This window comes from Clarias gariepinus, chromosome 4, assembly GCF_024256425.1.
Source record: "Clarias gariepinus isolate MV-2021 ecotype Netherlands chromosome 4, CGAR_prim_01v2, whole genome shotgun sequence".
In the NCBI taxonomy this organism is placed as follows: Eukaryota; Metazoa; Chordata; class Actinopteri; order Siluriformes; family Clariidae; genus Clarias; species Clarias gariepinus.
The window spans coordinates 29,236,911-29,260,458 of NC_071103.1; the positions used below are offsets into that span (position 1 = coordinate 29,236,911).

Here is a 23,548-nt window from a genome sequence, read left to right on the forward strand (position 1 = left end):
TGTGCGTGCGTGCGTGTGTGCGTGCGTGCGTGTAAGCGTGCGTGCGTGTGTGCGTGCGTGTGTGTGTGCGCGCCGTGTGTGTGTGTGTGTGTGAAAGACGTCCTACAAGCCCCGCCTCTGATAATCTGCTCCCCTTTGTTATTTCTGCTGTTATACCAGAGGACCAACGTGTGGAAAGATGGAAACCTAATCACAGCAGGAGTATTAGTACTTAACAGATTATGGGCCAAACTTGACTGATGTGGTAGATGGTGATTATGGCAGAATAATTATAAAGGTCTTGACTAAAACAACATGCATAAGGAATTACAAAAGAGTTTTCATTTTCTAGTTACTTTTATTAGAAAGTAACGCTGTAATGTAACTGATTACTTTTTTTTAAAGACAGTAATTTTTTAAATGTAATTAGTTACTTTAAAAAGTAATGTCAAACGCATTCGAATTCGACTGATTACCTGTCATTGATGAGTGGCATGTACATGGATAAAATACAGAAACATATGAAACCGTCAGCAATCAGTTTTGGCCAGAAGAGGTGATTTTGTTTCACTACAGTTTCAAGACACTGACTGGGGCAGGTTGGCATCCTTGGGCTCACATATAGACCTACACATAATTTTTCCTCTTTCATATTAAGATGTGTACAATGTCACAACTCTTAAATATGTGAATATCTTTCATAATCAGGAACCATGGATGAGTTGAGCGTTCTGCTGAAAGCAAGAGACGCTGCTTTTAGAACCAGTGATGCAAAAGCTGAGCCAGAGTCAATTTGAAAAGGGGCATTAGAGAAGCTAAACATTAAACATTCATACAAACTCTGCATGTGTGTATTCTTCTTCAACCTTGGTAAATTGCAAAATATTAATATTTGCATCGGATAGGCAATGTATTTGAACATAAGGTAGATCCTAATCTGCGTTTCTTTGTCGAAAACCTGTCCTGTCACATGACAAATTTCTATACATTTGTCTGTTTATCTATCTATCCCTATTTTTTTTTTAATTTTAGTAATGTTTATGTTAAAAAATTTTAGCTCCAGTATGAGCAGCAGATCTCTGATTTGGAGCAAAGGTTAGCTGAGCAAGGACCAGAGTGTCACGAGTGCTCATCTAAGAAGTCAGAGACTCAGTCCCACACAATGCAGGAGGTAGAACACCTAAAGGAACTGCACCAAAGTGAAGTGAGCGCTCTAAAGGCCGAAATAGCCAATTTGAAGGAGCAGCTTCAACAGACTCATTTCTCAGCGGAGCCAGAAAAGCCCTCACGACATCAGAAACAAGCGGAAGCAGCACATATTGCCCGTATGGAACGCCTCAACCAGGAGCTTACCACCAAGAGTCGGACCATCCAGGAGCTGAAACGCACTGTGGATCGACTGCAAAGAGAGAGAAAGAGCATGTTATTTAGCCCAAAAACTCAAACGTCTCGCACTCCGTCCAAACAGACAGGCAAGTATCGCTTCCCATCTACTCAGGATGAAAAAGAATATCAGCCTGGGCTTTTCTCAGGTTTCCACATTTCTGAGGTGCAGCAGGAGAATGAAATGCTGAGGGTCAAACAGGAGCAGCTGAAACAACAGTGTAATAATTATGAAGAGGAAAGGGCCTCTCTTCAGGCTGCTGCCAATCAGGCACATGCTGAACTTCAGAGGTATGTAAGCCACTTGTCATAAACATTATAGTGGTTATGTGTTAGTAAAGCTATTTATTATTATTATTATTATTATTTTGTTTTTAGGGTTCAGGAACAAAACCTTGAACAGCTGACATTACTCAAGGCTGAACACCAAAGAGAAATAGAGCGTCTTATCGCTGGCCATGCCTTGAAGCATTCCTCTTCCAAAATAGCTGAACTCACAAATCAAGTCAAATCACAGGAGGTATGGTTTTATACATTTGTATACATACATACTGAGCCGTGTGTGTGTGTGTGTGTGTGTGTGTGTGTGTGTGTGTGTGTGTGCACATAAATATGAGTATCTATTCATTTCTTAAACATCCACGTCAGAAGACCTCATGTGGTCGAGACAAAGATGTTACTCTGATTCAGAGGGTCACATTATTGTTCTGTATCGAGAAAAGAAAACAACTAATGATATTGGTAACTAAAACTGCTAAATTAAGGTTAAGAACTGTAAAGTGCATTATTAAAGCCAGGAAGTACAGTGGTGATCTGTACCAGATCGAGATAGAAATGTGGTTGGAGAAACATCCTGAATGATTGTAATTGGCGATTACCCATTGTAATCTGTCGAGCTACACATGTCGTTCCTGAGCTGCCAGTGATCCAGACTCCCTCTGCCCTCCGGACCTGTCTGACCCATCCTGGTGCCCCGCTTCTGGCTGAAGATCTCGTCACATGGATGCCCCGTGTGTCTCTCTGGGATGCGTCTGGTGTCTGGGAATGATTCTCTCTACCTAGAAAATGGTTCTGGCCTTGACTGGTGTTGGCAACTGTTTCTCTGGGGACTTGACAGTTCGATAGTTCATGACTGGAACTTCTTACAAGTCTACCTGGGTCTTCAATAACTACCTGGACTCCATATTAACATCAATTAACATCAGCTATTATAGCTGAACTGCCTCCCACCCTACACACTGTATAAATGCAGATCATTTACTGCTTTCTGTTTCACCCAAATGAGGATGGGTTCCCTGTTGAGTCTGGTTCCTCTCAAGGTTTCTTCCTATTACCATCTCAGGGAGTTTTTCCTTGCCACTGTCGCCCTCGGCTTGCTCACCAGGGACAAACTGACCATTTTGATTCATACAAATTCACATTTCATACAAACCTAAATAATTCTTTTGACTATGTAAAGCTGCTTTGCGGCAATGAAAATTGCTAAAAGCGCTATACAAATAAAATTGAATTGAATTGAATTGAATTGATTACTTAATGAAATCAAATTGTAAAAAAACAAAATTTTAACTCTTTAAAATTTTTAAGTTGTGTAGCCTTAAGAAAACCACTTATCAGTGAGGCTCTATAAGACAGTTTATGCAGGTTCCTTTTTAAATTCCTGGAACGTTAAATGAAATGAAAGTTAATTCATTATTTAAAAAAATAAATAAATAAACAGTAATTAATCATTAAATGCTAATAACTATTAAATAGTTATTAATGAGTTATTAATCTTATCTACTATAAGCCAGTTTATAAAGAAGCTAATTCATATAAAATATGGTTCCATTATTGCATACAATGTACTAAAACTGTTTGTGTGTATGCATTTGTGTGTGTAATATTCAGGTCATGGTACTGCATTTGCGTGAGCAACTGAAAGAGCTGCAAAGAACTAAAGAGGCTCTTGCATTGTCTAAACTCCGTGAGGAGACACTACAGAACCAGGTAATCAATTTCCTATAAGATCCATCACTAAAAACATTTTAATAAATGTTCCCAGTTTGTCATTTCTACATACACAAATGATTATTTTTTCTGTTATTTTTTCCCACGCTTTATGTACAGTATTTAAGTTCTTTCCAAGGTCTTTCCTCTTATGCCTCAGAGGTAAACGGCAATCATTCTTGAGATCTCTCTATTGTTGAGATCATAGATGGACTATTTTACCAGGCATGAGAAGCACACACTTCAACCCTTATGTGTTTGAAGGCAGATAGTTTAATTCAGGATTTATTCATTTTCATACACACACAGATTCAGTTATGTGCTTCTCATGCCTGATAAATTAGTTTATATATGACCTCAACCATAGAGAATGAATGTTGTTTACCTCTAAGACATACAAAGGCTAAAATAATAGAGTGAAACAAATGTAACTTATGGCACTAAATAATTAAATCTGATTAGTCAGAAGGTGGTAATTAATTTTCTGTAACAGCAGCTCTGACAGTAGTGCCACCTGCTAGTCATATCACCGTTTTTCATCCTTGCCTTTATTTTTATCTTTTTGCCTGTAGTTACAGGATAGGGTCTACTTTAAGACTATAGCAGATTTAAAAAGAAAAATAATAATACAATTTTTCGGTGAGTTGAAAGTTAGTGGAATCTTTACATTTGTCGTGTGTGTGTGTGTAGCTGACTAAGCTTTTGGAAGAACTGAAACAGGCAAAGGAGGCCCATAGTCCTGAGATGAGACACTTTTCCAGCTTAGAGCACAAAATCCATACCATGGAGCTCCGATACAATCAGCGTGAACAAGAACTACAGCAGGTGTGTTTGTCAAAGATTTCTATACATTCATACAGACACAATGGACAAACTAATAACTGTCCCTCATGTTGTAGATGATAGCTCAAGCGCGCTTAGTAGTGGAGCAGGAGCAGCAGGCAGAGATAACACGCTGGAAAAGACTGGCACAGGGAAAAATCAACGAGCTAGAGGTCTTCAGACAGGAGCTGGACTCCATACTGGATGTGCTTATAGAGTTGCAGAAACAAGGTGTGGTGATTCCTGCTTCACAATGCGCCTCTGTTGCAGGCTCTATATTTCAGCCTCTCAAATCATGATATAGGGTTCTTTATAAAAAAAATTATGACACTCACATGTCAGGGATATGACATATTCTTCAGGATGAAATTCTGAACTATTTGAAGACTATGGTGAGCACTAGTCAAGATAAATAGACATATAGAGTTATACTAGTTTATGTTGGGGCTGAGTAAGTTGTGGACATGGATATGGACAGTATATGGACAGGATGTCCAAATATTTTTTTAATAAAAATAAAAAAATACAGACAAAAAAAAAGATTTTTTTAAATTACTTGTTTGTTTGTTTGTTTTTTGTTGTTTTTTGTTGTTTTTTTACCCTTCAGAAATTACTTTAATTATTTAACCTCAGGTCTGTGTTGTGCTGGACTGCATCCATAATAAAATAATAAAAAGGTTGTTGGGTTTAATAGATGTAAGTCACTGTTGTCATCTGTTGAAAACCGATCATGCTGATGTTTCTCATTTAATTTATTAATATTTAATTTTTCAAATGGTAAAGTAAATTTTCTATTATTATTAAAATACTGAAAAAGACATTTGAGTCATTTAAGTTTCATGTGTGAATTTCACTGTTTAGCCAAATGTAGAAAAGTTTCCTTGTCACTCCTCTACTTTCTGAGTAATTAATTTCTGTGCATTCAACAGGTGGCATCATCATACATTTATCCAGACTTGGTTTTCTGAAAAGTCCCAAATAAGAATTAGGATTATGTTGACACTGGCAAATTACCAAGTACACAGCATTTCATAAATCTCTTTGAGCCCATTACTGAATGAATAATAATTATATAATCTTGTTGATTCATACTGACAAATTCACAAATATATACTCACCTATGTTGTAATATAACAAAGTACAAATATTTCATTACTGTACCCAAATAGAATTTTACATAGCTGTACTCCACTTTATTTATATTCCTGGCAACTTTCTCTTTTACTCCACTATATTTCCAAAATAATGTGTACATTTACTCCCACAGTATACATTTTAGAAAATTTCTTTATATTCTTAAGAACAGTAAATATCAGATACTTGAGTAAAATATTTTACTTATATAATAATTCTTTAAAAAGTGGCTAAATTCTACCAAAGTCACGACCGGTGATTTACATTTTTGCATTTGGCAGACTCCTTTAACCAGAGCAACTTACTGTACACTTACCTAAAGGATTATTAGGAACACCTGTTCGATTTCTCATTAATGCAATTATCTAATCAATCAATCACATGGCAGTTGCTTTAATGCATTTAGGGGTGTGGTCCTGGTCAAGACAATCTCCTAAACTCCAAACTGAATGTCAGAATGGGAAAGAAAGGTGATTTAAGCAATTTTGAGCGTGGCATGGTTGTTGGTGCCAGACGGGCCGGTCTGAGTATTTCACAATCTGCTCAGTTACTGGGATTTTCACGCACAAACAATTTCTAGGGTTTACAAAGAATGGTGTGAAAAGGGAAAAACATCCAGTATGCGGCAATCCTGTGGGCGAAAATGCCTTGTTGATGCTAGAGGTCAGAGGAGAATGGGCCGAATGATTCAAGCTGATAGAAGAGCAACTTTGACTGAAATAACCACTCGTTACAACCGAGGTATGCAGCAAAGCATTTGTGAAGCCACAACACACACAACCTTGAGGCGGATGAGTTACAACCATAGAAGACCCCACCGGGTACCACTCATCTCCACTACAAATAGGAAAAAGAGGCTACAATTTGCACAAGCTCACCAAAATTGGACAGTTGAAGACTGGAAAAATGTTGCCTGGTCTGATGAGTCTCAATTTCTGTTGAGACATTCAAATAGTAGAGTCAGAATTTGGCGTAAACAGAATGAGAACATGGATCCATCGTGCCTTGTTACCACTGTGCAGGCTGGTGGTGGTGTAATGGTGTGGGAGATGTTTTTTTTGGCACACTTTAGGCACCTTAGTGCCAATTGGGCATCGTTTAAATGTCTCGGGCTACCTATGCATTGTTTCTGACCATGTCCATCCCTTTATGACCACCATGTACCCATCCTCTAATGGCTATTTCCAGCAGGATAATGCACAATGTCACAAAGCTCGAATAATTTCAAATTGGTTTCTTGAACATGACAATGAGTTCACTGTACTAAAATGTCCCCCACAGTCACTAGATCTCAACTCATCTTTGGGATGTGGTGGAACGGGACCTTCATGCCCTGGATGTGCATCCCACAAATATCCATCAACTACAAGATGCTATCCTATCAATATGGGCCAACATTTCTAAAGAATGCTTTCAGCACCTTGTTGAAGCAATACCAGAATTAAGGCAGTTCTGAAGGCAAAAGGGGGTCAAACACCGTATTAGTATGGTGTTCCTAATAATCCTTTAGGTGAGTGTATATAGGTTCTTTTAAGTTCCCGTCATCAAATATATCTAATATAACTAATAAGAAGTACCATCAGTCAAACAGTGTTTGAAGGATTTTTAGCTGTTGTCAGCTGTAAACCCGAATACAGCATTCTAACCCTAAGAACTCACATAGAGTGGAGGTGTTTTCAAATAGCTAAACATTAAAATGCTGCAGTTTTAACAGTATTTAATTTATTTTGCAACTTGGCTGTTTAACAAAAGTTAATAGATTAAATTAATGATTGGTCATGTATGATTTATATTCTTTGTCTTTTGGCTGTTCCCTTTCAGGGGTCGCCACAGCGAATCATCTGCCTTCATCTAACCCTATCCTCTGCATCCTCTTCTCTCACACCAACTAACTTCATGTCCTCTCTCACTGCATCCATAAATCTCCTCTCTGGTCTACCTTTAGACCTCCTGCCTGGCAGTTCCAACCTCAGCATCCTTCTACCGATATATTCACCATCTCTCCTCTGAACATGTCCAAACCACCTCAATCTGGCCTCTCTGACTTTATTTCCAAAACATCTAACATGGGTTGTCCCTCTGATGAACCTATTCTTGATCCTATCCATCCTTGTCACTCCTAAAAGAGAAACTTAACATCTTCAGCTCTGCTACCTCTAGCTCTGCCTCCTGTCTTTTCTTCAGTGCCACTGTCTCTAAGCCGTAGAGCATTGCTGGTCTCACCACTGTCCTGTCCTCCTTTCTTTTCATTCTCGCTGATACTCTTTTATCGTACAACACACCTGACACTGTATAATTCATACTAGTGGACTTAAATATAAAGTTAAACTCTTTTCAATGATGTTGGAGATAAGCACTACTGCAATTCAAAGGAAAGCACAAACAAGAAACAAAAAAAGACAAGAACATGAGTACAGTCAAGAGAACAGAATGTTTGTTTATCCTCCATGAGAACTATTTTTTTAGAACACTACTAAACCTTCCACTTGACAGAACTTCAGTTAGAAAGACAATATAGTGCGAGACATGTAATCTTGTGCTTTAATTGCTTCACAGCACTGCACAGTATAATAAAATCTGCAGGGAAATTTGGAGAACAGAAGTTTGGTCTTGTGAGCAAACTTTTGAATTCTTCATTTGAGCTCAGCAGAAGAAAAATGGCAACGCATAAATACGAAGAAAATATTGTACACTGGCTAGCTTAAAATTAAATATATAAGTTTTAGTTTCAAAGGGTCAAAGTATTGGCCTGCACTAAGCAAAGAAAATATTAAAATTTCTGGAACTGAGTTAAAAACCATCTAATGCATTATTAAAACCTTGAAGGACAGTTCTGAACTGTTTTTAACATCGTGGAAGAAATATGATCCAGGGCTCAATGTGTGAAAAAACGTTTCTGGGAGTATGAGGAACATACATTTTCACACATTGAGAAATCATCTTGGCCACCACTCTTTATGCCATATTCACAGCTCCAGGCAGCTGAATGAAATATTAGTGTGTGCTATTTCTTTTTCCTTTTTTCTTTTTTTTTTTTTGGCCAGTCAATGCGTGCAAGACCACAGGCTTTGGGAAGATGGTACAATTAATCCCAAGGGTGGACATTAAGCTCTGATGCCTATGGAAGCCATTTCTAAACGTATCTATTATCTATTGTATATACTGTATAAGTATCTATTAACCAGACCTCAGCCTGGTTATATCAGTAACCACTGCTTGTGTCATTTTATTTTTAGAGGCTAATGGAAGGTGAACTGAAGCACAACCTAAGGTGATATTCAGTGACCCTAATTTTAGAGAATTGCAAATGTTCTTGCATTTTGTGTACTATAATGCTATATTCTGAACAAAGTAGTTACTATCCTGTAATGTTTTCTATTTGGTTACCAGAAAGTAATAAGTAAAAATGTTGGATTCATACACTTTGTCAGAGACCTTTTACACAAAATGCATGTGATACAGACATAAAATTGTAAAACTATTAGGCTACAATATTAATATAGTATTAGTATTAACTATTAATAGATGCCCCTATCTAGAGAAACTTAAATTTTTATTTCATTATACATCAGAGAGTTAAGGGCCTTGTTTAAGGGCCCAACAGGGACAACTTGAATCTGGGACCTTCCAAACCATAGTCCAATGCCTTAATCACTGAGCTGAAATGCTAACCACTGAGCTGAACTGAGATGATGCCGATGACAATGTGGTTAATTCTTTTGGTTTTCACTATAAACTGATGACGTTTTGGAGAAGAAAAAAAAATGAATACATCACCAGAAATCAGAGTTTTAGCTTTTATTTACATTTTATATACATACTGGTATTTACATTTTATGTGTTTAAACAATGGGTACCATGTTCTTAATTCTTTAACACACCCATTATCCAGATGTTTCTTGTTGTTCCCGAGGTAAGCCCTTAAATGATTAAGCTCTGAATGTCTCTCTCTTGGTTTAAGCCCTGGGTTCTGCATGTGAAGCAACAAATATTATATTTTTTTGCTAAATATAAAACAGATTAAAATTTTAATTACAGGTTGTCTAATTGCATATGGGTTAAGGGCTTTTGATATAAACAAAGCAACATGCTTCCTGCTTACTGTTGATAAAAATAGAATTTGGGTATAATTTTAATAATTAAAAAGATTTTAAAATTATTTTATTATCTTAATGCATAGGATTGAAGATAGTCATGTATTCACACTGAGTGGAAGGAAGTGGCCAAATAAGAAATCCCTTTCCTTCAAGCAATTCTATTACCTGTAATTACAGGGCTTTTTTTTTTGCTTTTTTTTTCTTTCAGATTTTGCATATGAAGATTGCATATTGAGTAATTTTTTTATTCTGTCAACCATTCTGTCTACACTAGCTATAATTAAATGTGACCAAATAATAGCGTGCGTAAGAATGACCATTGAAACATAAATGCCAAGTCCAGAGTGGAAGTGTTCCAGCCCTCAGTATGGGATTATATAAAATTACTAGTAGAAATAATAGCTTTTGGAAAGACCGTCCACAGATTAATTATATCTAGTATTATCCAAACATTAACAAGACATTACTGTGTGCGCGCAGGCACTGTGTGTGTGTGTGTGTGTGTGTGTGTGTGTGTGTGTGTGTGTGTGTGTGTGTGTGTGTGTGTGTGTGTGTGTGTGTGTGTGTGTGTGTGAGAGAGAGAGAGAGAGAGAGAGAGAGAGATGAACTGAGCTGAGCTTTATTTTTGTTTTCTGATGCTTCATGCAGTGGCAGGTGTGAAAATAAAGTCTGACTTTAAGTCTAAATTTAAAAATGTTCCAAATATCATTTTAAAATGTAAATTTTAAGATTCACACAAATTCTCTGGGACATTATTTTTTATCTTCAAAATTACAAGACAAAAGATTTATCCTGCTTTGGTTATAATTACCACAATGGCTACCATTAACCACACTGGGTGCACATGTGGTTGAACTGCCTAGCTTGATAAACAAGCAGAAAAAATACTTTAAAATAGCAACTCTTATTGCTACATGTTGAATCACTGACAGTCGGAATCCATCAAGTGAAGTGCATAACCGATGACCTTTAAAAATAATCATACTGACTGCTTTCAATGTGTGTCTTTTACGTTTCCTCTATCTTTCCTTTTTGACTTGTCACTCTCTGTAGGATTTTTATATGCAAGAGGTCTACAGCAGAACACTTACTCAGTGGGCAAGCATGAGGAAAGAGAGAACAGTCCCGCCGCTCTGTTTCCAAATCGATTATGTGCAGTGTATGATCAGGCACACATCTACAGAACGAAATTACAGAAACAGATCAGTAAGAGTTCTGCTGGGATCTGATAACAGTGCCTTGCAAAGTATTTATTGAACCTTTTACCTTGAACTTTTCCATATTTTGTCACATTGCAACCACAGATATAAATGTATTTTAATGGTATTATATGTAATAGACAAAGTAGCACATCATGCGGAAGGAAAATGATAAATGCTTTTTTGTTTTTTATTTTAACATCTCACTGAGCACTCATCAATCCATCATCCAAACATGAATTGATTATGGCACAACTGCAAACCTACAGTACCAAAGACATGGGAATCCACCTAAATCAACAGGCATTTGACAGACTAGCATTGGAGAGCATTATTCGGAGAAGCACCCAAGAGACCCATAATAACTCCTGAGAGATCTACGGATCAGGTGGGAGAATCTGTCCACAGAATAACTATTAACTGTTCACTGAGGCGGAGGTTCAACTTCCAGCAGGACAATGGAATGGTTTAAATCAAGGCATTTTCATGTGTTATAATGGCCCAGCCAAAGTTCAGACCTAAATCCAAAGGCTTAAAAAATTGCTGTTCACAGACTCTCTCCATTCAATCTAACTGAGCTTGAGCTATTTAAGAATGTATAGATGTGATTACAAAGAAGAATGGGCAAAAACATTTGTGTTGGTCTATCACATAGTCTCAGAATAAAATACATTTAAGGTTGTAATATGACAAAATGTGAAAAAGTTTAAATATAAAACTATAAGTGTAATGATTACTTTTTTAAAGCACTCAATAATAAGCATTGTTTGAGATATGTGCTATCTGTTAAGCCATTTCTTTTATTGGAAATGAAGTGCAGCAACTGTCTGTCACTAAGTTAAGTTTGATTACTGATTATAAAAATAGTTTTGCAACATAGCTTGATTGTTGTGTGGGGTTTTTTTGGGTAGCATTTTACACAGTAACAGTATAGTACAGTACATTGGTTCCCCGAAGGTGGACAAGTAACCGGAACTTATGAACAAAGTGATATTCTTCATTAATCTTAGTTTCATGTGTTGATCAGAGTTGTGATTAAAGGTTTAAGTCGACCACATTTCAAATTGGGCCAATCCTTAATGAATTTTGGAATGGCTGGTATAGTATATTGTGATACACAAGTTCTTGGAGTGTTCTTTTTACTTCAATTCAAATTAAAAAATTTGCAAACTTAATATTTTACACATTATTTCTGCTATTATTATTATTATTATCATTATTATTATTGTATGTGTTATGTACAGTGCTGTAAAAACCCTCCAAACCCTCCAATGAGGCTGAATTAAAACAATTCTAAAAAGAAGAGTTGGCCAAAATTCCTCCACAGCAATGTCGAAGACTCGTTGCAAGTTTTTGCAAATGCTTGGGTGACACGACCTGTTATTAGGTTTGGAGAATTTACTTTTTAATATGCAGCCAGGCAGATTGGACAGCTTTTTTTCTTAATAAAGAAAATCATCATTTTGCATTTTGTATTAAATAGGGTTATTCTTGTTTAAAATTTAGATTTGTTTGATGATCTGAGTCATTTAACTGTGACAAATATTTTTTTCTGTGAAGAATACTTTTTCACGGCACTGTACATAAACTCCAAAGGGGAAAAATGCAAAATGTTACAGATGAATAAAGACTTGCCACAATCTAGTCCTGTAACAATTAAAGTAATCCTCTTTTTACCAATCACATTAAGCTGAATTAATGTTTCTGTGCATTTTGTGCTATCGATGTAAGAGGTGCAGAGCTACCGTACTTAATCAAATGGAAGCTAAATGTATGCATGATTTATGTATGATGCAAAATTTATTCACATTTGGGAATGTGTATAAATGAAGGTAATTGTCAGTACTGTATCTTTCAGTATTCATCTGTATCTCACTGAAAAAGATTTGAAATGGTTTGTAAAAAATCTACTAGAGGGAAATTTCTACTAGTGTCTCATTTCTACCAGCGTAGCATCCACCACCACCTAGCATCTGTAGACAAGAACGCCGGAATGTAGGATTTAAAGGGCTGCTGTACAAGAGCTAAAGCTATATACTCTTCTATTGCTTGAGAAGCGGATAATGAGAGCCCTGCAGCAATGGAGTCATTTCAAACATGTTCCCATCATAGAAGAGCCTTAAGCAAGAGCAAGAAGATATCTTCAGTTGCCTCTGGCAGAGGCAAGAAGGACAAGAGGTTGTCTCGGCTTCTCACAGTGGGAATTAGTACTTGACCCATCTTCTTTTTTATCCCTTTTATATCAGTCAGGATGTCTTCACTTAGTCAGACACATATTGTCAAGCGTATTCACCTCTCACAGAGTAGATTCAGATTATTTACAGATACATTTTCAGTCATGTCTTGATTGTATTATATATTCATATGCTTTCTTCTGATATTTTTGCTTAATATATGGATATTTTTCCTACCATTTCTAATTAAGTAATTTTAGATATCATAAAAATATTTGTGAAAGATGACTTATAAAGAAATGTTTGGCTTTTTTTTTTTCTTAAAGGATCACTAGGATCATTTTTTTTTTTTCATAAGGTGTATGCTCTGGAGGAGTTTTTCTGTCAAGCAAAACCAGAAAGGAGAGCCTCAACTCAAAGTGCATCTATTATTGTCTAATTCTACATGTTTACAGCTAGTGCTTTATTTTTGCTGGTGAATACATTTTTTTATAAAGTGCATAATTTTTATTAAGTGCTAGATTTGTTTCAGTGGTTGCCATGGCTATTAACAATATACTATTGCAAAACTGTTTTGGTTGTATCAATGTGTACAACGCAACCTCCCACTGTTTTGTGACAATGGATAAATCAGCTTGTGTTTGTGTGCATTTGTGTTTATGGTAAAGTGAGTATGCAATTTACTTTCAGTGATATGTTAGTTTTTCATTAAAAAAAATATATAGCAAATTCATGCAGTGATTGTGATTGCTTTTGTAGTGAGTCACTGGCTGCAGATCAAGGGAAAGTGTTTTGTATTACTTTTAGAATGGTGGGATTTCTTGGCTTAATCATTCTTTAAAAATCAACTGAATGCTTTTAATTCACTCACGACAGCGTCCACTGATATTATGACAGTAAGGAGCAGTGTAATTGGATTTTCAGGATTCAATGTCTTCTGTTATGAAATGTGGCCATTCCCTTTTATGATTTCCTAAAACCTGAAACATCAAAGCTTCTAAAAGAAGTATAGCAGATCCCAAATTTATATCACACACTTGTACCACCAGTTAAATGTTTGGGCACACCTTCTAATTTCATGTTTTTTTATATTATTTTTATTTCATTTTACATTGTAAAACAGTGCTTAAGGCACCCAAAATATGCAATAATTTCCTTGAACATTTTATCTTGATATGTGTCTGGTACTTAAAACACATGCTCTGTAAAGCTTTCATAATGGCTTTAATCTGAGATGTTAATTGGTGATTTTTGAGGCTGGTAACTCTAAATAAACCTTTTCTCTGCAACAGATGTAAGAGTTGGTCTTGCTTTTTTGGGAAGGTCTTCATCATGATGCTTTTGACAATACTGTTCTTACAAAATAATAAAACCAATTTTCCAGCATGGGGATTTGGTTATGTTTTTTTTATTTGAGTTGATGCTGTTTGAGGAAAGATATAAGAAAGGGACTAATTGAGCAGGTGAGATCTTGCTATAATTGTTGACCTTTTCCTAGTCATTTAAGAGAAATCATTAGTTTGCCAACTGACTTGTTCTTAAATAATTACCTAATGCCATATGTGTCATGTAGTTTTTTTTTTTAATCCAACATTGTTTAACAATGTAGAAAATAGATCCAAAATTTTTTCTCTCCAAACTTTTTCCTGGTACAGCAGCCTGGTACTGTAGGCCCAAAGCTGCCACTTTGGGCCTCTGAGGAAGATTCCTAACTCCATCCTCTCAGGGGAGCCATAACATGCATACAGTATCACACCATAGCTTCCTTGTGAGTTGAAAAACTAATTTCATTGTGCTGTAATGTATATTTGACAAATAAAGGCTTAAAACTATTTTTTTTCACAATATAATCTCATAAATAGTTTAATAACAGCAGTAGGCAAAAGATGACAGTTAGCTCTTAAAATGCTTAGTTTTGTCGGTGAGCATGTACTGTGAGTCTGCACAAAAAAGGGAATCACAGCTGCAGGAAGAAAACCACAGGATGAAACAAGAGAAGCAGATGATAAAGAAAGACAGAGTACTTGGCAAAAGCATACAGTAAGTGATCTTTATCTTGCATATAACAGGTTGGCATGGGTGGTTCAAACTACCTGTTTATTCTAGCTAAATTATGTGGCATTTTCCAGCATGGGGATTAGGTTATTTATTTTTGGTTTTAGTTTAAAGCTGCTTGAGGAAAGACATAAGAAAGGGACTAATTAAGCAGATGAGATCTTAATCTTGCTATAATTGTTGACCTTTACCCAGTCATCTGAGGAAAATCATTAGTTACCCTGGTGTGTAAATGGTAATGATCACAAGATCTAAATTAAATTTCAAAGGTATGATTTAACTCTTTGATAAAATCTCTACCCATAAGCAACAATTGACCAATGGATATCTGTTAAATGCTTTACAGCAAATATTGATCTACCTCATTTAGCTGTAGCAGCCTTGCTCTTTTGTTTTCATGCTATTTATATGGATAAATAGTAAATAAGCCTGCTAATGATGCCCTATAGTATGTACTCTGTAGATTTTGCCCTTACGCTTTACATCAGATTTGGCACAGGTTTTTACGCCAGATACCCTTCCTGACGCAACCCTATTATTTTACCCAGTTTGTGATCGGCAGTGCATCCAGTGGCTGTGGTTTGGACATTGGCTACGAATCGAACCCAGGCCTTCCTGAGACCATTGAGCCACCAGTGCCTTAACCTTTAAATACTCTAGTAGTGCCTAAAAATACTCTAGTCCCCTATTATCAATGGCTACAGTATGTACCTAAATCATTAAATTTATTTAAGAAACCTGACCTTAATCCATCAGGTGTCCACTGATAAACCAATATCAAACCTTCCATTTATCTCCAAGATCCTAGAAAATGTTGCAGCCTAACAGTTTTGCTTAAACCCTACATAGGAATAGCATTCATGAATTGTACCAATCAGTTTAAGCATCACTGACAGCACTGATTAAATTGGCAAATAACTTCTGGCCTTTGATGAGGGTAGAGTCTTCTTGCTTGTTTTATTTGATCTTAGTGCAGCTTTTGACAAAACTGATCATACTATATTCCTCTTAACAAAGGATCTTGATGTTTACCATTTGTATTTTTGGCAGCAAGAAAATTTTGGCAATTAATGCATCCTCCCATTAATGGATTTTTCCAAAATTCCTGTTTTTACGATTCTTCCTAAGCTGCCCTATCACCCTTAATTGGGCACACACCCCACAAAACTTACATCAAAATGTTCAGCTGGGTGACAAAGTCAAATGCTTTGGCAATACGTTAGAATTTTTGTAAACCTTTAATGGGCCATAATGAAAGGTCATTCATTAAATTTTATTGTAAATTTGAACAAGATACATACAGTATACATACTGTACAGGGTACGTTATTAGTTTTTCACCCATCCCCTCCCTTCTCCTTGTATTATTACCAGTAACTTAGGCTCAGAAAATAGGATAGGATGTTACAAGGAGAAGGAAAAGCTGAAACTGGTCCATATACACTATTAGGCCTAGGTGATAATATTACACTGATTAAAGTTATTTTTTTAACTGTTTATCTTTTTAAATATTAGAAATGTAATTTTTAGAAACACAAAAAAATCGTTTCCCCAGGTTTTTTGTTCATGTGGACAGTTTTTTTTAAAGCCATCAAAGATTTTATTCTGGGGAGAACACCTCACTGGGAGAAATATTTTGAGATATGCGTTCAATTTTAAAATCCAGCAAAAGCCCGATTTGATTTTAATTTTGAATATTTGGGTCAAGCTTATTCTGGTTATTATTAAAATTACCACATTTGAACATTACCACAAGGACAACGAGCAAAGTGCTGGTTGATTTAATTGTAGCTCACATGGAATGCACAGCACCACAGGCTTTATTGGCTAGTGTTATGATTTAAGCTTTTTGATGTTCATGTGTGGGAGGCATGGTTACGTTGTTTAAATGACCAGCTCTCAGCTTGCTTCATCATGGGAGCTCACTACCCAAGGTTTACAACATGATTTTACCACTAAGCTGTACAAATCAAACAGTTTCTAAGTAAGAAAATATTTATAGAACTATAAACCGTTCTTGATTATACAGCAGATAGTTCTGGTCCGTTAATTTTTTCTCTTTTTTTTTTTTTTTTGGCTGATCATGCCTAGATTTTTTGGAACCAGACTGAAATATTTAACTGAGTGTGTGTATTACTCATCTGTGCTCGCCATATAAAATGTCATTATTTAGTTATAAAATGCTTTTGTGTTAGTAGTCTCATCAGTGAACATGGCAAACTATACTTCCCAGTAATGTAACTTTTAACATAAAATAAAAAAAGCTCATCGAATGCAGATGAAAAGGACAAAAGGATTTTTCAATTTCCCTGAAACACCCATACCACGAACATACAAATCCATAAGAGAAAGATAGACAGCTATTCACAAAGACAAGTGTCTTTGTGTGTGTAAGTGTGTCTTCTTCAGAATCTCTTACTCCTAGTGGAGCAAAACCTTGGAGAGATTGAGTCTAAAATGTAATTAACTTGCTATTTGTTACTGTTGTGTAAAAAAAAATGCTCACACTCATTTGGTTATACTGTACCAAACATTGGCATAGCTGTGATCAACTAAAGCCAAATCATAGCCATGCCAGTATTCTAATCACATTGTTTTTTGTGATATTCAATATTCAGTACTGAAAGGAGGAGTGAACAGCTGCCTGGCAAATGACACATTCAAAAACAGTCATGTAAGCACTTGCCACAAAAACATATCTGTTAATATTACGGCATCTTAAATAACACTTTGTCCCCTTAGTAACTGATTCTAAGTTGTTCAGATTTGCCTCTGGATCTTCAATGTTTGATCAATGTTTTTTGATCTTTTATTGCTGCTGTTAGGTTTGTGACTCAACTCACGACTTTGTGGCTACTGAGAAATACAAAGGTAAAAAGCTTCTAACACAAGGTTGAATTCCAAATTCCTTTCTAACCCCTAAACTAGAGCACCACTGTGTGGAACAAGCAATACTACACCCTAAATAGAGCAAAAAAGAGCAAAAAAAGCCCTAAACTAGAGCACCACTAGTGCTCTAGTTAGTTACCTGAAGCTAGTTAGTTACCTGAAGCCTAGTTAGTTAGTTACCTGAAGCCATTTTCAATCAGGATAAGTAAAGACATAGACACAAACTCTGTGATTTACAGGACTATCCCCACCTCCATGGTTTACACTTCTCACCTTTTAGCTAAATACCAACAAGAATAAAAAAATATTTTTTTACAAGTTTACAACTTTTTGTTTTACTCGTTAATAAACTACACCTCAAAATTGTAATCTACAGTAGATGAAGTTAGATGTAATGTCAATGTAATATAATCTTCAAAACAAGGTAGTTCCAGTCTTGCCTTTTAAGCTCTTGTCTTATTACCAAGAACCACAAGGTCGATATTATGTGTCAGTTACATATACTACTTTCTTGTGTATAAAACTGTTCAATTGTGTAGATATATTAAATATTGCCATGGCTGTGATTAGCTATGGCACTGCAGATTTGTCCCCATGTTTGAATCAAAGCCATGCTAATATGAAATATGTGAATATGCAATATGTACAACCATCCAATTGTTTGTGCAGAATTTCTTGCACTTTAGTATTTAGCACTTAGTCATGATGCTATTCAGTGAGCTTGTGATAAACCCTGAAGGTTTTAAGTGACAGTGTAAACCATGAAGTCATTATGTGTGAAGTTCTGGTCTCTGGTTAAAAATAGGATTACTTAAAAAATGTCCCCAAAATAATTTAAATAAAATGCAAATATTCTTAGGTTCTGTGCATGCCATTAAAATTGTATCATTATTTGTTTGTGAAAACAGAAATATTGCTTTGAACCAGCAAACAGCTGTTTTGGCTTTTCAATGTTTTTTAGAATTACTTTAGTAAGCTAATTATGCCCTCTCATGTGTGTACTATAAATGTATGTTTAGTTTGCACAATAAGTTTTTTGTAAGATTACTGTATATTCTATCTGTGAAAGATGACTACAATAGTGTTCCATGCTATGGAAGCATATCAGCATCATAATGGTTTGAATTTTAAAATGTGTTTTTCAAAGGCTCATATAATTACTATTATGACGCCAATAAACTTCCATGCCATAACCTTGAAGGAACAAGTGAATGAAAAACTCAAAAGAATGGAGAAATCCCTGTGTTGGTTAAGATCCATAATAATGAAGCCAGATGACATTGGCAAGAGAAAGCTCCCGAGAGGACATGAAGGAACGATCAGTAATCAGGCTCAAAAAGGAACTCATTACCTTTGGTTGACCTGAGATTTTAATCATAAATTATTACTGATGCAAAAGAGCATACTGCTGCAGCAGGCTACAGTTTTGAAATACAAACATAAGCCAGTTTCCATCAGGAAGATACACAGAGCAGCCATAATATTATAATGCAAAAAAACATTTATCTTTTTAGTGGAATCGGACCAGACGGGCTAGACTTGCACAAATGAGCGTTGGATCCGCATGATCCTGTCACCAATTTACTGGTGTATAATTGATAAACAATTCTAATGTGTTATGTTATGGCTGATCAGTGTATATACTTCACAGTGTAATATTATATTTGGTATTGCTTCTTATTAAAATCACACACATCGATAGAAATAGAAGCTAAATTAATAAATAACGCAGGCAGGTTTATGAGCATAACATTTAAACCACTAAAAGGCAATGTGAACAGTGTAAAATGTATTTAGGGGTGGAACATATTAGGCAGCAAGTAAGGGGTCCATTTTTAAAGTTTGTGTGTTGAAAGCAGGGAAAATGGACAAGTGCAAGAGCTGAGGACTTTCACTTCAACCCAAGAGTAAGTCTTTTATTGCTGTTTATTAGGCATTTCATTATATGGAGTTTGTGTGCAGGAATAAAAGGAAAAATCTGTGTCATGAACAAATGAAGCATGAAAAACTATTGGCAAAAAAAGCAAACATCTGCATATTAAAATCTGAACTGAGAAACAGACGAGGGTTAGTCAGTGGCACAAAAACATGAAAAACATCAGGCAAACTATACTGGAGACACTACTGCAGTTTTCACACATATATGAACATCCTGTGAGACTATTTCCTCCCACATGCTGTAAGATTGGTGAGCCACATCACTCTGTCCAACATTCATTGTCAGGAAAGCTTACAGCAGGCACAGCAGATTTGAAGATGTTAAGACCTTTATTATAATAAACATAGAAACTTAAACCCTAAATCTGGAAAACATAAAACATAAACATAACAAAACATAACCAAAAAACAGCGCTAAACCAAATGACTATAACAGAAGTGACAACAGATGCAAGAAAGAGAACACTGAGCTTAAATTATATTATTAATTAAGTCAAGATTACAAACACCTGTGGAAGGCTGTGAACATAGAAGCAACCTTCCAAGTGAAAATACAGTAAGTGTCCCTAAAGCACCACACACACAAAAAATCTATGGGTGCAAAGCATCCTCCGGGGGTTATCCTCGATAAACAAGTCCTATCCACACTCAGAGGTCCCACGCACAGTACGCAAAGGATCAGCCTCCAATATCCTGGAGCCAGATGCTAAATTATTTTTCATACACCACTCAGACAAACAGTACACCACATTCAGGAGTGGAGGTTTTGGAGCTTATTCCAGGAACACAGGGCAAAAGGCAGAAATACTGTATACCTTGCATGAGATCTAACTCCATCACACACAATGTTTTCCTCACATTCTTCCAATTTTCTCTTCCCAAACACATGACAGTTACAAACAATGACAGGGAAGGCTTGCCTATGTTTTCTGTAGGACATGCCAGCCACCACATCTGCTGAACACATTCATTGTCGGCCCTCTTGAACTCAATTCCTCACAGACACAAATCTTATATAAGGATTAAACCGTGAGCTCTGTAGCTGCACCACAGAGGCTCATCAGTATTGCAGACATTTTTTTATAGCTGGTACTGCTTCCCTGTCTCTTACCCCAGTTTATATCAAGGAAATGCATTTATTTAAGTTTATCTTGTGCTGCACTTAGTAAAGCTAGTCAAATGTTTAATTCACAAAAGAAGCATGACCACTATCGTGTGAAATCTATGTTAAGTGAACAATAGAAAAAATAAATAAATAAATAAATAAATAAATAATAATAATAATAACAATAATAAATCCAATAATTATTTAACTTAATCAAATATACCTGATGCACTTGCGTACAGCCTAGAAATGCTGTGAGTAATGTAAAACACACTACGCATAATCCTGATATACAGTATGTTAAATGACACCCTAAGTATTTGTTTTTCTGTATTTTTATATATATGAGGAGAGGAGAAATGTACATTGCTTATACAGTTTTTGTAGACATCTCATAGTCTTCTACACATTTAGACTTTTGCCACAAAATTGACAAGAGGAACTATTTTCAGAGACAAATTTATGTAAAGCCTTGCATCGACTAAAATCCTAAGCAAGCAGCCTTCCAGGTCAATTGTACACTCTGAGCAGTAGAAATAAAAGAAGACAAGAAAATGCACAAGCATTTTTCATACTCGCCACACAATCAGTAAAGGGGCAACTAATTTCCATAATGACCTCATTCATTCTTTTTGCTTTACCTGATTTTGCCCACGCCCAAAGTTTGGCTACAAGCAGACATGTTACCATCTTTTAAATAGATTTTGTTTTGTTAAATTAAGCTATCTATTGTCATGCCTAGCTATTCCAACACCACCAATGGCTACTCACTGTAGTGAATTCCTCATGATTTGTACAGTATAATGAAAACCTGCCTGATTCACAGAAAAGTCTTCAAAGATTACTTTTAGCAAAAAAAAAACAATATTTCAGGCTCACAAATGACATCTGTTACAGTAATGATCAAAAAAGACGTTATAATCAGATATAAAATAATGCCTAGATTGTAAAATGCTCTTCTACCAGTCTATTGGTAACTTTTTAATCATTTAACCTTATTACAGTAATTTACTTAGTCACGAAGATTAATTTGAACTAAAATGAACATTTTTTTTTAAAGCATGTACTACAAGTTCTTTCCTGTTTTCTCATGCTGAAATTAAATCCCAAGCAGATAGAGAGCAGATATTGTAGTCATGCAGGAAATTATAAAAAAAAAAAAAAAACTACATATCTGTACCACAGGGCACTTTAACATCATTTTGTACAGCTTGTTTCTATAAGGTGCACAGCAAGCACAGTCCTTTTTAAAACCAGGCAAGGGTGTGTCTGAGGCAGAGCAGAACATGGCTAAGGCATGACTTGGGCAGAACAGGCCATAACTTTGGGTGAAATGAAAAAAGGTCTCCATTAACAAGGCAGGATTCTGGACAAACACTGCACTACTCAAGACTAACAGAAGACTAACGCGCCATTTCAAATGTTACAAAATGTATCTAACCAGTCATCACTGACTGAATTCTGGTAGCCAAGCATAAAGCAGAAGGTGGAATTTATTGGAAAGGATGTATAAACATCTAATCAGATCAGTGTCCGTGTAATCATATACAGTAAATTGGAATCTCAATTCCAAATGATTTCAAACAGATTGATGAAATATTCTAAGCATATGCTAACTGTAGCTTGTGTTTCCAATACAATACTCAAAGAATTAAGAATTGGTTTTGCAGTTAAACATAAAGAAATTTAAGTGATTATGTTGTTATGACAATGATTTAGATTCAAAAAGTATTTTCTCCTCTCATGAGCATTTAATCAAAAGTTATAATCTGATCTTTTTTTTTTTAGGGTTCATATTTTAAGCTAGTTTTTTTCCTCTTGTTTTTTTAGTCCAGTCCTTGTACCTGACTAGTACAGAGGATTTTTTGTTCGTTTGTTTGTTAAGCCACAAAGTGACCTATGAATCATTCAGGCATAAAAAAAAATCATCTAACTCAAGGCATGAAACAGGTACAGATAATGACAGATGATCAGGCCAGTGATTAGTATACTGAAGATGCTGAATGCTGAGTGGTTGGAACAGCCAAGAGGGGAAATGAGGTTGCTGCTGGGGTACTTACATAAACAACCAAATTTAAAATGTATCTTTAAGCAGCCTGAGACAGTAAGTTGTAAGCTATGTAGTAACACTTTTTGTGCTTATAAGTAGGTTTAAAGACTATCTTCTTATAACATTTTAACTATGTTCAGCAGTTGTCAGAATGTCAACCAAGACACATGAAATAAGAAATAGCAGTTTCCCTGTGTGACATGTGTTAGTGTAGATTTTTTTATTCCCTCTCTATTTGAATGACACACCCGTTTCTTTCGACCTCATTTAATTTACACGTAATTTGCATCTGTAATTTGTCTTTTGATTTGGCATATCTCTTTTACTCTACTAAATGCTTTATTAGCATAGAAGTATGTAAAATAACCTACACTTCCTTTTTTCTTGCCATTTAGTAGTTTTTTTCACCCCTTTCTAGACTGTAGTGGGTGTCAGGAATGCAAATGCAAATAAGCTGTGGCAGAAGGAGCTTTACTCTTCATGAATGATCAAAATATGCACATCAGTACACAGAAAACTAGCATTCATATATCATATATCAATGAATTTGCAGTGCAACATTTAAAATAGCTTAATGACGTTCAGTGAGATTAATCCATTTTTATTTAGTCTTTACAAAAATACAGCACATAAGCAACAAAAAAACATGTTAGATAATGAATTAGATAAGAGCATTATGTAAAAAATATTCAATGTGCTGCTTGTTACTATAGAGTTCAACAATATGTTTGGGAA

The 23,548-nt window shown here is 35.7% G+C and overlaps 1 protein-coding gene across 4 annotated transcripts in view; it reads left to right on the top strand.

The window, feature by feature from the left end:
- Nucleotides 1-4,653, top strand: part of cep162 (centrosomal protein 162) — a 32,242-nt gene extending 27,589 nt beyond the window's left edge. For all 4 annotated transcript variants that reach the window (XM_053495160.1, XM_053495159.1, XM_053495161.1 and 1 more), the window contains 5 exons: nucleotides 1,037-1,653; nucleotides 1,741-1,882; nucleotides 3,253-3,351; nucleotides 4,042-4,176; nucleotides 4,251-4,653. In XM_053495160.1, coding sequence (XP_053351135.1) covers nucleotides 1,037-1,653; nucleotides 1,741-1,882; nucleotides 3,253-3,351; nucleotides 4,042-4,176; nucleotides 4,251-4,472 — 1,215 coding nt within the window. In that variant the 3' untranslated portion in view covers nucleotides 4,473-4,653. The remainder of the gene's footprint in view (nucleotides 1-1,036; nucleotides 1,654-1,740; nucleotides 1,883-3,252; nucleotides 3,352-4,041; nucleotides 4,177-4,250) is intronic.
- The last annotated feature ends 18,895 nt before the right edge of the window (nucleotides 4,654-23,548 follow it).